This window comes from Dermacentor albipictus, chromosome 7 (genome assembly GCF_038994185.2).
Source record: "Dermacentor albipictus isolate Rhodes 1998 colony chromosome 7, USDA_Dalb.pri_finalv2, whole genome shotgun sequence".
Classification (NCBI taxonomy): domain Eukaryota; kingdom Metazoa; phylum Arthropoda; class Arachnida; order Ixodida; family Ixodidae; genus Dermacentor; species Dermacentor albipictus.
This window is the reverse complement of record NC_091827.1, coordinates 111,375,881-111,389,251: the sequence shown is the minus strand read 5'-3', so window position 1 is coordinate 111,389,251 and position 13,371 is coordinate 111,375,881. Positions and strand designations below refer to the sequence as shown.

General features: G+C 44.7%; 1 protein-coding gene across 2 annotated transcripts in view; it reads left to right on the top strand.

The window, feature by feature from the left end:
- The window catches only part of LOC135896884 (medium-chain acyl-CoA ligase ACSF2, mitochondrial-like), a 539,079-nt gene extending 532,269 nt beyond the window's left edge, over nt 1-6,810 (top strand). For both annotated transcript variants that reach the window (XM_070522596.1, XM_070522598.1), the window contains 2 exons: nt 118-228; nt 6,634-6,810. In XM_070522596.1, coding sequence (XP_070378697.1) covers nt 118-228; nt 6,634-6,759 — 237 coding nt within the window. In that variant the 3' untranslated portion in view covers nt 6,760-6,810. The remainder of the gene's footprint in view (nt 1-117; nt 229-6,633) is intronic.
- The last annotated feature ends 6,561 nt before the right edge of the window (nt 6,811-13,371 follow it).

Genomic DNA, 13,371 nt, shown 5'->3' with positions numbered 1-13,371 from the left:
AATGCATCTATATGGCGTAGATAAAGTAGTATTTTTCCGAACTACCTTAAAACACTAGAGCATATTAGCACATCAGAACACTGCATTTCAGTGAGAGTATACTCAATTCGATCACAGGTGATTGGTGTAACAGACGAGCGGATGGGGGAAGAACTCTGTGCGTGGATAGTACTCAAGGTGAATGCAGAAGTGACAGACGAAGAGTTGAGACATCACTGCGAAGGAAAGGTAAATAACGTTGCCAAAAAAAATTCCAAGGTGCTGCTCACACATCGGTTTACTTCATGTTGTAACGCAAAACGTGAACAACGTTCTACTTGAGATAAGCTTTTTTGTCGAATAATTGTTTAGCGTTAAACAAACAAGAAATATTTATGTGATGTGCTCATGTCATCAGTCAGCGTTCACATATCTATGGATGATAGTCTCGTGCTGTTTTTTCTTAGATAGGAGTAACATTTCAGGTATGCTTAATGAAGAAGCGGATGAATTGATTGAGTAGTGCACTGTGTTATAAAAGCCAGCTCTTCTGAGACACCTGATCCCAGTTTGTAACTTCTCCACCACTTCAAGCATGGCGCAATATTAAAATTCTCTCTCAATGGGCGTATGGTGCGGAGTCTACTTACCTTTTTTTGTACATTTCTAAACTCACAGTTGTGTGCAGAAGGTTGCTACCGTACGCATTTGTGTTATGTATTACACCGGTAAATGGGATTCCATAATATTGTTCTCGCGTTTACCATGTTACTTGGTGCCCAGATGGCACTTGCCCTAAAACAATAAGCTTTATCAAGAAAAGTATTTCCCAGAAGCCGGCGTCTGTAAAAGCAAAACGGTAACTAAATTTCCATTGGCTGCGATGCCACGTCACGCGTGCACCTTGGCGGAGCAGAGTGAGCGCGAGGGAACACCTGCTGCTGCACTGCCGCGTGAGAGGAATGGGCATCGCCGCGACGCCATGTCACCCCCGCTTCGCAAGCCTTTATTATCCGCGCGTTCCCTGTCTACGCAAGCTCCTGCCGTCGTTCGCACTTCGCCTCGGTAATCGATGTATTTAAATTATTGTATAAAAACAGAACAAATGCGAAAGGAAAAGCGTTGGCGTAACCCAGTTTCGAACGTAGGACTCAACGCTCAGAAACCGAGCACCTCAACCACTCGGCTAAACCAGCGCCTCTCACTTAGCAGGCCCGGCGTAAGTAGCATGAAATCATGCTTCTTAGACCTAAATTTTCATTTCGCGAAGCGCGGCGTGACGAAAGCGGTGGCGTCAAAATCACCGCGGCTTACTCGGGAGCCTTCCATTAGATTCTATGGTAGTCGGGCAAGGTAGCATGACGTCACGGATCGAAGCGCACCGGCATTTGTGCTATCTGGGAGGCGTTGGCCAAGTGTTTCAACGCGCTCACTTGCCAGCGAGGAGTTCATAACTGGAAGGGCCGATCAGCGGTGTTCAGTCGGATATTGATGCTTTGTCGTTTACAACCCAATTGAAGTTTTTAGGTGTCCTAAGATTTTTTCATACTTCTGATCGGTTCTTCCTAATTACACAGCGGTGGGCAAACATTCGATACTTTCGAATAACGAATCGAAAACTCTCCTATTTGATTTCCTAGTATAGGAAGTGCTCTCCCGAATATTTTTCGAATAGTTATCTATTTCACGTCGTCGATTGTGCACAATGAAGCGTGAAATTGAAGCTAAAATACGATAACTCTTACACCCTGCATGGAGGAGATACCGTACAAGATCAGGTTGTCGCTCAGGAAGCAGCCCTTTACCAGTAAAATCACGATGATTGAAAAATAAAATTTTCCTCAGCCGGCAACAATGGACTGAGCTGTGTAACACGGTGGATGGACAACTTCATCGCCCTTCCTCGTGGAAACTTCTCAAACATCTGCTTGACAATACCGGCGCCCGCATCACCCAACAGGATCGGCTGCAGAAGCTCCTTTATACGGAGACCCTTAAGCAAGGTCTACAACAGGTGCTTGACTACCTCTGCACCAGATATATCTCCAGGGGACAAGTCAGTCCACACAACAATTACATCGGTAGCCCCAACCCTACACTAGAAGCCGATTTCAGCGTATCTGAAATACATGCCGCTCTACACAAGCTTAACGGTCGTTCTGCTCCAGGGCCAGACGGGGTCACTAACAAAAGCCTTCGCAATCTCGATGACGAGTCCGTCTCCCATCTGACTGACTACATCAACGATTGCTGGCGCAGTGGTGCCCTTCCAGCCACCTGGAAGACTGCCAACGTTATCCTAATCCCAAAGCCTGGCAAACCATCTAGCCTCAATAACTTAAGGCCCATCTCCCTCACTTCATGCGTAGGCAAGGCGATGATTTTCTTATGATAATAACGTTCCACTGACTAATGTCCCCTGCAACATAGTTTCTAGCATGTCGAGCGTGGTGTTTTATCCTGATGGTGTTTTACGCATAATTGAAAACCTTAAACTTTCATCCTCAGCAGGTATAGATGGTATAAACTCTAAACTGCTAAAAAATACAAAATATACTTCTTCATCATTTTTGTGTCTTGTATTCTCGCACTCACTTTCTACAGGTTCCATGCCTCAAGACTGGAAGGTGGGGAAGGTCATTCCCATCTCAAGTCTGGTAATAAGAACACACCGCTAAATTATCGACCCATCTCTCTAACTTGTCTTCCTTGCAAAATCATGGCACACGTAATCTACTCCCTGATCATAAATCATTTGGACGCGAATCAATTTTTTCATTCGGCACAGCATGGGTTCCGCAAGGGTTTCTCTACCGAAAGGCAACTAGCTCTATTTCTACACGACTTACATGTACACCTTGACTCCAACCAACAAATTGGCGCTATTTTTCTGAATTATGAAAAGGCCTTTGACAAAGTTTCTCACCGCCACTTACTACTAAAGCTTTCTTCTTTAAACTTCCACAGTGACCTACTCAAAGGGCTCGAAGCATTCCTTACTGATCGCTCAGGAAGCAGCCCTTTACCAGTAAAATCACGATGATTGAAAAATAAAATTTTCCTCCGCCGGCAACAATGGACTGAGCTGTGTAACACGGTGGATGGACAACTTCATCGCCCTTCCTCGTGGAAACTTCTCAAACATCTGCTTGACAATACCGGCGCCCGCATCACCCAACAGGATCGGCTGCAGAAGCTCCTTTATACGGAGACCCTTAAGCAAGGTCCACAACAGGTGCTTGACTACCTCTGCACCAGATATATCTCTAGGGGAGAAGTCAGTCCACACAACAATTACATCGGTAGCCCCAACCCTACACTAGAAGCCGATTTCAGCGTATCTGAAATACATGCCGCTCTACACAAGCTTAACGGTCGTTCTGCTCCAGGGCCAGACGGGGTCACTAACAAAAGCCTTCGCAATCTCGATGACGAGTCCGTCTCCCATCGGATTGACTACATCAACGATTGCTGGCGCAGCGGTGCCCTTCCAGCCGCCTGGAAGACTGCCAACGTTATCCTAATCCCAAAGCCTGGCAAACCATCTAGCCTCAATAACTTAAGGCCCATCTCCCTCACTTCATGCGTAGGCAAGGTGATGGAACACGCCTTCTTAGCATGCGTCAACAGGCACCTCGAGGACAACTCTCTTTATCCCCACACCATCATTGGATTTCACCCTCACCTTTCTACTCAAGACGCTATGTTGCATCAAGTGCTAAACGATCGTTCCCGTAACATGAAAGCCATCCTCGGACTCAACCTCACTCAAGCCTTTGATAACATTTCCCATGCAGCTATCCTTGACCAGGTCTCCAACCTCCACCTGGGAGAGCGAGCCTACAATTACATCCGTGACTTTCTCTCCAATCGCACGGCTACCCTCTCGGCCGGGGATTTACGATCAGACCAGCTTCCCTTTGGCAGCAAAGGCACCCCGCAAGGTTCAGTTATCTCTCCCATGCTCTTAACTTAGTCATGATTGGCCTTGCTAAGCAACTACAGCAAGTCAAAAATATCAACCATACCATCTACGCCGACGCCATCACCATCTGGTCGTACCGAGGCAGTGATGGTCAAGTGGAATCAGCCCTCCATACAACGATTGACACGGTTGAAGCCTATCTCCAAGGGACTAGACTGCGCTGTTCGCCGGCTAAATCGGAGTTTCTGCTATACAAGCCCATTAAGCGGGGTCACCCTCCCAAACACCAATCTGATCACCGACCCTGTGACGCCATCACCCTACGCCTTCAAGATGGCAGTCCTATCCCACTCGTCCCTAGTATCCGGGTTCTCAGTCTCACCATCTCTACCAACGGCTCCAACGCCTTGGCTCTCAACAAGATCTGTGCCCAATCTCAAAACACCCTACGACTTCCTAAACGTATATCTAACCGACGAGGAGGACTCAAAGAAGAAAGCCTTCTCCGACTCGTCCAATCCTTTGTCATATGCCACATTACCTACGTTGCTGCGTACCTCAACTGGTACCGGGCTGAGCAAAACAAGCTCGACACCCTCATACGAGGGGTCTACAAGCAAGCACTTGGGCTCCCGCATTGCACCAGCACTGAACTCTTCAACCAACTGGGAGTTCACAACAACCTTTCCGAACTCATTGAAGCCCAACAACGCTCTCAGCTTGAACGGCTCACCCTTACTGAAACGGGGCGCTTTATTCTGTCCACGCTTGGCTTCACCTACCATCAGCAACAGGGCCCCAAACAACTGATCCCGACCGACATCCATAGGTGGATCTACATAGACCCTATCCCTAGAAATATGCACCCTGAATATAACAGCGCCCGTCGCCAAGCTCGGGCTGGAGTTATCTTAAAAGCCCTTGCCAACGTACCTGGCGTCACATTTGTTGATGCAGCCCAATACTCCCATGGCACACGATTTGTGGCCGTCGCCACACGCGATGGAGCCCTACACCATGCCTGCGGCGTCACTACCCCTACTGCCGAGACGGCTGAAGAAGTGGCCATCGCCCTGGCCACTTTAGATCGCACCTGTCACACCATAGTGTGTGACTCTCGCTCAGCCGTTACTAACTTCAGCAAAGGGCGTATTTCTCCCCAAGCTCTTCGCATCCTCTGCCAGGCACCACACTGTAAAGACAGTATAATCTCCCTGACATGGATCCCGGCCCATGCGGGCCCTGTCCACCCACACCTCCCCAATCTCAACGAGGTCACCCACTCCATTGCGCGAGGCCTAGTCAACCGCGGCGGAGTCACTGGAGATGAGTTGGACACCAGGGACAGTCTGACAACTTATAACGATCTCGTTAAGGCCTTTTACCTCAGTCGCCGAATCTTCCCCCCGCCTCACCAAAAGTTCAGCCGGGCGCAGGCTACCACCCTGCGTCTACTACAAACAAACACGTACCCTTCACCCGCCCGCCTCCACCTTATATTTCCGGACGTCTACACTACCCCCAGCTGCCGGTGCTGTGGAATTCACCCGGCTACGCTTCCGCATATGCTATGGGAGTGCCCAGCACAGTACACCCAGACTAACACCACGACTCTCTCGTCGAGGTTAAATGAGGCTCTGCGGAGCTCCGCCCTCGACGACCAAACCTGGGCGACCCAGCACGCCCGCGAGGCGGCGGCGAGGCAAGCCCTCGACGTCCCTTCGTGGGACGCTTCGGCCCAGCCATCATAAAGTGCTGGTTCTACAATAAAAGCTTATTCCTCCTTAGACGTGACGTGACGTGATGTTAGGCAGCGGGTATTGTCTGGATGCTATGCATAGATGCAGCACATGTGTCCTCTTGTCGTAATAAATATGAACGTATTTCAGAGTGACATAATTGATGCAATAGGGACTCAATCTGCTTTGACTGTACGAAATAGAGAAAAGGGCTTCTTTTATTCGTTCGCTCTGCCATCGCGGCAGATAAACAACATTTATTGTTTGTGTTCAAGGCATACAGGAAGGTTATTCGGCCGGCAAGACTTTGTTTGCGACCTTAATGTGATAACGCATAACGACGTACGTTCAGAAGAACGCTGAGTTGGCGAACAAACTTTTTTGTTGTACTTAAGGATCCTTTTGTGCGTTTAAAATATTACATGATTTTTAACGTGCAGCATAACTACAAACTTTCTAGTGCCGTCAAAACCCGACGTGACATTTGTCTGATATTGCTGGTGAGAAGGCTGTATATTGTTTGCAAACTACTAAAAAAGGTATTAGATATTCGATTCAATTCGCTTCGGTTCTGGCACTGTTCGATACGTACTCGATTTGATGCGAAAAGCAATTATTCGCGCACTCCTAAAAATTAATGTAAACAATTTTGTGGTGCTTTCTTATTCTTGTTATCTTGCCTCTTATTTAAAAAAAAAATTGCCTGCTTGCCCTATGTGACCGCAGCAAAAAAGAAAAGAAAAGAAATATAAAAGTAAGATTATGCGTCATAGGTTCCTTTGCTTTCTCGCTATATGCTTCTTCAATATACGACACCATAATGCCGCAAGGTTTCACAACGCGTCCGTGTGTGAGCAATGTAAACACCACTTATTTCCTTTGCCTGTTTTCTCTGTTTTTGTTAGTCATTTATAATAACGTATTTTTTGCAGACTGCGTTTCTTATTTATGTTACTTTGTTTATTTACGTGCTATACTTGTGCTTCGCAGCTCACCCGTTTCAAGATTCCACGGTACTTCATCTACGACCCCAAGGTGCCGAGGACGGCCGTCGGGAAGGCACAAAAGGCCAAGATGCGCCCATTGGCCGCACAATTCCTTGGGCTCACAAACTGAACCTTCCTGTGGCATTCAGTTGTTTTTGTAAATAAACGGGACGACATCCGACATTTGTACCAAAACGGGTGCGACACAGCGATAGTAGCACTCTCGTATGACCGTAAAGCACCTTTATGGCTTAAAAAAAAAAAAAGCTTTTCCAGGTCTCGCTCAGTACCGTTCTGGGTCAGTACACATTTTCTTTTTTTTTTGCCTAGAAGGTATGCATTGCTGATGAATGTCTTCAGCAGGGAGCCAAGCCGAGAAGTCAGAGGAGGATCCCTAGGGGAAAAAAAGTCAATGGCGAGGTCGGGGTAAATCTGAGAGAAATGCGCCAGTACTACGTCGCACGTCCTTGAGGAGCCTGAACCATGATTTAATCGCGTTCACAACATTGCAAAGTGTTGTTCAAGAGCTCAATCGACAACTGGCGGTGGTTTGAAACAGACTACACTGAGTTGCACTCTACAAATAAATAAATAAATAAATAATTTTTCAGCATAGCTACATCGTCATAAAGGCGGGAACAAGAACCTAGCCGCTAACTGAAAAGCATTTCGCAATAATGTTTTCCTATCCATCATAAACACTGCAATTATATTAAAAAAGTGTAAATAAGGCACGAACAAACACTTTTTCAAGAAATTTAGCCCCCACAGTTGTAATTTAGGAGTGATTATTTATTTATTTATTTTATTTATACATGCTGCGAAGCAATTTGCGCTATAGCCGGAGTGGGTTGAGAAAAGGTACAGAAAATGCATTAGAGTATGTAGCGCTAAACACAAGTCAGCACTTTTACGAAAGAGAACTGATGAAAGGAAAGTACAAACGAAATTATACAAATTCTGCCGGGCATGGGTGAGCACGATTATGCATCTAGGATGGCAGTTGAGAAAATTCGGGATGCGCATGAGCGAATGTACCCAGGTAATGAATTCCAGTCTTCCATTGAGCGGGGAAAAAAATCTGAATTTGAACATGTTAGTACGTGCGTCGTAGGGTATTGAACTTGATACGGTCATGATGATGATAGGTGGCCTTGATGATAAGTCATGATGTCTTCTCGTTGATGATCCTGGCGCGAAGTTAATGTAATTATTATTTGAGAGCCTAACCAAAGAATTGACAATGCAATGCAAGAATTGCAATGATTTGACACGGCGACGAGGAGAGAGCGTGTTTAGGTTAAAGGAAGAAGGCGATAAGTCGCGATCGTAACGACATATAAATCGCACAGGTTTTTCTGTATTGCTTCTAGCTTATTAATCTCTAACTGCTTATGCGGGCTCCAAACTACAGATGCATAATCAAGAACAGGGCGGATTAGAGATTTATACATTAATAATAATAATAATATTTGGGGTTTTACGTGCCAAAACCACTTTCTGATTATGAGGCACGCCGTAGTGGAGGACTCCGGAAATTTTGACCACCTGGGGTTCTTTAACGTGCACCTAAATCTAAGCACACGGGTGTTTTCGCATTTCGCCCCCATCGAAATGCGGCCGCCATGGCCGGGATTCGATCCCGCGACCTCGTGCTCAGCAGCCCAACACCATAGCCACTGAGCAACCACGGCGGGTAGATTTATACATTAGTAACTTTGTGTTTTTAGGAGATCGGGTTGGCATTCGCCTTAAGTAATGTAATTTTTTTAGTGCTTTACTGCATATGTAATCAATTTGTATAGACCATGACATATTATGCGTAAAAATGACAACAAGATACTTATACTCAGAAACCTTATCTAGAGCATGGCCATTGAACGAGTAACTGAAAAGGGAGGGAGAAAATTTGTTGCAGAAAGACATCAAAACGGTTTTATTGATATTAATGTTCATTTGCCAAGTGTTACACCAGTCGTAAAACCTAGAAAACGACTCTTGAAGGCGATAATGATAATTAGAAGATTTATTCACTTCATATAGAACGCAGTCATCAGCATAGAGACGGATGTTAGAAGAACAGTGAAGTGGCAAATCATTTATGTATAATAAAAAAGAAGCGGCCCAAGGACGGAGCCTTGGGGCACACCTGCTGTCACATCAACAGTAGCGGAGTCAGTCGAACTGTAAGAGACGAACTCAGAGCGCAATGAGAGAAAGCTTAAAATCCAGTTAACTAAATGAGGATTATTCAGTACAGCATTAAGTTTAGCAATAAGTTTAGAAGGTAAAACGGTGTCAAATGCCTTCGAGAAATCCATAAAAATGGCATCAACCTGGTTGCCTGCATCAAGGTTAAATGAAATGTCATGCGTGAACTGAGCTAGCTGCGTTAACGTGCTAAAACCGCGCCCAAACCCATGTTGCATGTTAGACAGTAAATTATTTGATTCCAGCAAGAGCGTGATGTGCTTATGAATGACGTGCTCCAGCATTTTGCATGACTGTGACGTCAGTGAAATTGACCTGTAGTTCGACAAACACTGCTTATCTCCAGATTTATAAAGAGGGAGCACTTTGGCTAACTTCCATGAAGAAGGTACAGTAGCGGATGATAAGGACTTTCTGAATATGACTGACAGATATTTCGGTGACCAAAACGAATAACGAACAAGGAACGCGTTGCGTATCCCGTCCGTACCGGTGCATTTCTTAACATCCAGGTTTAATATAAGGTTGAGGATGCCTTCGCAGTTTATCTCAACGTCACTGATTGCTTCAGAAGAAACTATATTGGTAAGTGTCGGGCTAAAGTTGTCATCGGAAACAAACATGGACTGGAAATACTTGTTGAAAGCATCGGATATCACCGTCGGGTCATTGATGACGTCATTATTTATTCGGAAAGAAGTAGATGAAGCATCGCGAGGTAAAATAGAAGACCAAAATTTTCGTGGGTTAGTTCGTAACAAATTGTGCAGGCGAACGCGGAAAAAGAAAACCTTGGCCTTTGCAACTTAAGATTGAGTTCTTTCTTTGCCTTAACAAATCCAGCCATGGGATCACTGCCTCTTCTGGAACGCCTTAACCTTCGAACATGAAACGACAAATGTAACATATCACGAGCCATCCATGGAATGTTAGAATTTCTTTTCTTAGTTTTAATGGACACAAACTATTCGATACATGATTTGACAAGATGCTCAAAGTAATTAGCAAGGCATTTGACGTCCTGGTTATCTGATAGTGCACTAAACGCATCGAAATGATGAGATAAGACATCAGTAATGGAGTTGTCGTCCACACGAGTGAAATCAGGGAAACTAGTAAACTTGTAGTGGGATTTAGAAATTGGGCAAGAGAGTGACACTAAAACGCCTTTATGGCCAGAAATACCATCAATTACCTCGCAATAAAAGTCACGTTTGCCTAGGTTAGCGCTTAGAAAAATTAAGTCAAGGACGGAATTTAACCTGGTTGCGCTAGAAAGAACCTGGGTGAGACCAAATGACAAGGAAATGTTTACTAGTTCATTACAAATAGCTGTGTCACGACCGACTGCAGACAGTGATGGCCAGTGCATGCCAGGGGCGTTGAAGTCACCCATACAGATAAAACTCGACGAAGCAATGGTAATCTCTCTCATGTAATTTGCGACATCATGAAGGACGTCAAGAGTAGAGTCGGGGTAATGGTAGATAACACTAATAACAATACAGCGATTATCTAGGTAAATTTTACACCGCACGGATTCTGTTTCTGGAGGAGAAGGCGAGACTGAGAATCGTAGATCTGACCGGATAAGAAGTGCCACGCCACCACCAGTGCCACAATTCCTGTCTAAGCGCATGGTCACAAAACCGGGTGGAGTGAACTCAGATTCGTAAATACTATTGTGCAGCCAAGTCTCTGGGATGTCGATAACCTGGGGGGAATGAACTGATATAAGGGACAATAAATCGGGAAACGTTTTAACAATACTAGGAGCGTTTATATTCAAGACGACAATGTTCTCAAAAGAGAGCATTGCGAACATATCACAGCACAGGAAAGAATAATTTGTTTTGAGATAGATTTACCAAATTATTAGATCAATGGTTTCATTCTCTTATTGATTAAGGGTAAAAGTGTAGTGACAAGTGTTTGTTCTGCAGCTTTAGGCTGAAATGTTTTGCTGTTATGAAGTCGTGTGTTTACGTAGTCTGGTTCCAGAAGATAGTTGTAGTGGCTGATACCTGTTTGATTGTGATATACACGGTGCGTTAGTTTGAGCCTTCGCTTCTGCCCAAAGGCACGTAGCAGATTCCATCCTGAAGTAGCTATCATTTTTGAAACGCTCAAGTACAGGGTGTAATGATTAGAAATACATTGATCGGTTCTGTAGTTTTTCCAGTTTACTAGTGAGATAATCTTGATAGAGATCTCATATTGGACAGGCATAATCAAGTATTGTCCTGACATGTAAAAATATGGTTTCCTCAACTCTCGCTTTTTTGATGAGAGTGTCAATCTGTTTATTGTAAGTAAATGATTTGGTGAAGTAGACTCCTAGCTACTTGCATTCGGACTGTTTGTCAATAAGCGGGCCATAGATGTTATAGTGGTGCGGTAATTTGGATAACATTCAGGAAAAACTAACGCAACTGCACTTATTGATATTAAAATTCATGTTCAATTTTTTTCATACATGAGCCCTATTTTATCTAAATCCGTTCGCAGAGTATTTGTCAGTATATCACACAGTTGTCACCAAACAGTCCTATGGGTCATGCAATGTTTTTGACAATGTTATTTAGTAGCATAGAAACAATAAGGATGGCAGTACTTTTCTATGCGGAATGCCAAAAATCACAGTTATTGTTGAAGATTTGGCGTTTTTCAGGACGACATAGTGGGTTTTTCCAATTAGGTAGTTTCCTATCCAATTTTGAACGTTTTGTTTATACTTATGCCAACTAGGAATGCAAATTTATGTTTATAAAATTTATATTTATAAAACTAGGAGTACAAATCAATGCATAAAATGTGCTCAAATATCTTTCTGCATATCGACCTTACATCGGCCTGGAGTTGTCTCCGAGTTTTCTCTGGAAGGATTTGAAAACGGGTGTCATGCTTGCCATTTCCAGTCTTAGGAAATGAGCCCTGTTTCATGGAAAATCTTATAGATAATCTTTACCTGACCTGTACTGAATCCAGAGGACTCAGGATAACTCCACTCGAAAGAGTATTGAACAGGATTCAGAAACTCCTCCTATAGCTAGCGATGAGGTCAGATGGGCCTTGCAAGACATGAAGCAGAGAAGAGCTGCAAAAGAAGATGGAATAACAGTCGATTTATTAAAAGATGACGGACACACAATGCTTGGAAAACTGGCGGCTCTCTGTACGAAGTGTCTATCGAATGGTACGGTCCCAGAAAACTGGAAGAATTCAAATATTATGTGATGTTCCGGCGAAGAAGAAGACAGAAGAGACAAGAACAGCAGGAGGAAGAGAAAGAAGGGATCAAGATGGATACCTGTAAATAAATGAGTGTATTTTAACTCGTACTTTATATTTGGCGCAGCCGACCATGTGGCTTGAAGTGACGTTGGCAAGAAGAACAGATGGGCAGACGACCGTGAAGACCTAGCAGCTTGACGGCGAAGATCCAGTGCTTCTTCGGGAATCAGCGACTTCATCGGAACTGCTTCGCATCATCGCTGAGAAGAGTCAACTGAATGAAGCGGCCCTCGTTGAGAAAAAGTTGATTCCTCTGGAAAAATATGAAGGAAGATATCAAGAACTACGTGTAAACATGTCACCAGTGCCAAATTCACAAGGCCAAGTATCGTCCAAGAGGGAATCAAATGGTCATCGCTAATCATTCCCAAGTACCATTTGAAGTAATTCATTTAGATTTTGCCGAAATAAAAAAGCGAGGAGAGGGAGTCAGTAAGACTCAGGCATTCCTTGTTGCAATAGATGAATGCACACGCATGGCAGCTGCAAAGCCAGGAAAGGAAGACGCCAATTCTGTTTTGACGTTACTGGAGCGGAATATGTTCAAGAACACCAAGGTAGTGGTCTCCGACAACGGGCCAGCTTTCCGCAGTAAGAAGCTTCAAGAATGGGCCCGTGATAGAGGAATTGCCCTGAGATTTGCCACACCCTACCATCCAGAAGGAAACGGCCTAGCTGAGAGGCTCATTCGGGATTTGAAAACATTTATCGCAATTTACCATGATTTCCATGGAGGATGGAAGTGTGCCTTGGAAGCAGCAGTCAGGCACCACAATCATTCTCATACCATGGGATTAGGATGCACGCCTAACTTTGCTGCATCAGGCGAAGCAACTTGGCTACCGGCCGACTACGACCTTGGAATCGTTGGGAAAGTAGATCTGCAGGACAGGCGCAAGACGGAAGAGGAGCTCGCACGCTACAGATGAACAATGAAGAGACACTTCGATCTGCGACATAGCTCAAAGATGCCTGTAATAGAGCCTGGAGATACAGTTTTAGTCCAGAGGAGGAGGAGTACGTAAACTTCTGGTACGCTGATGTTCTATTTGTAATTTCCAATACCGGCATTAAAAAGGCAGATACAGGGTATCATACACTATATTGTCATGTTCCGGCGCTGAGGTAGGGTTGACTGAGCTTACTTTAATGCCAGCGTCCGTGAGTTCTGCAGCGTGGGTTTTGCATCGCCTCGAAAGATGAAGCCATTTCACACGCTTTTCTTCTTCTATTTGGG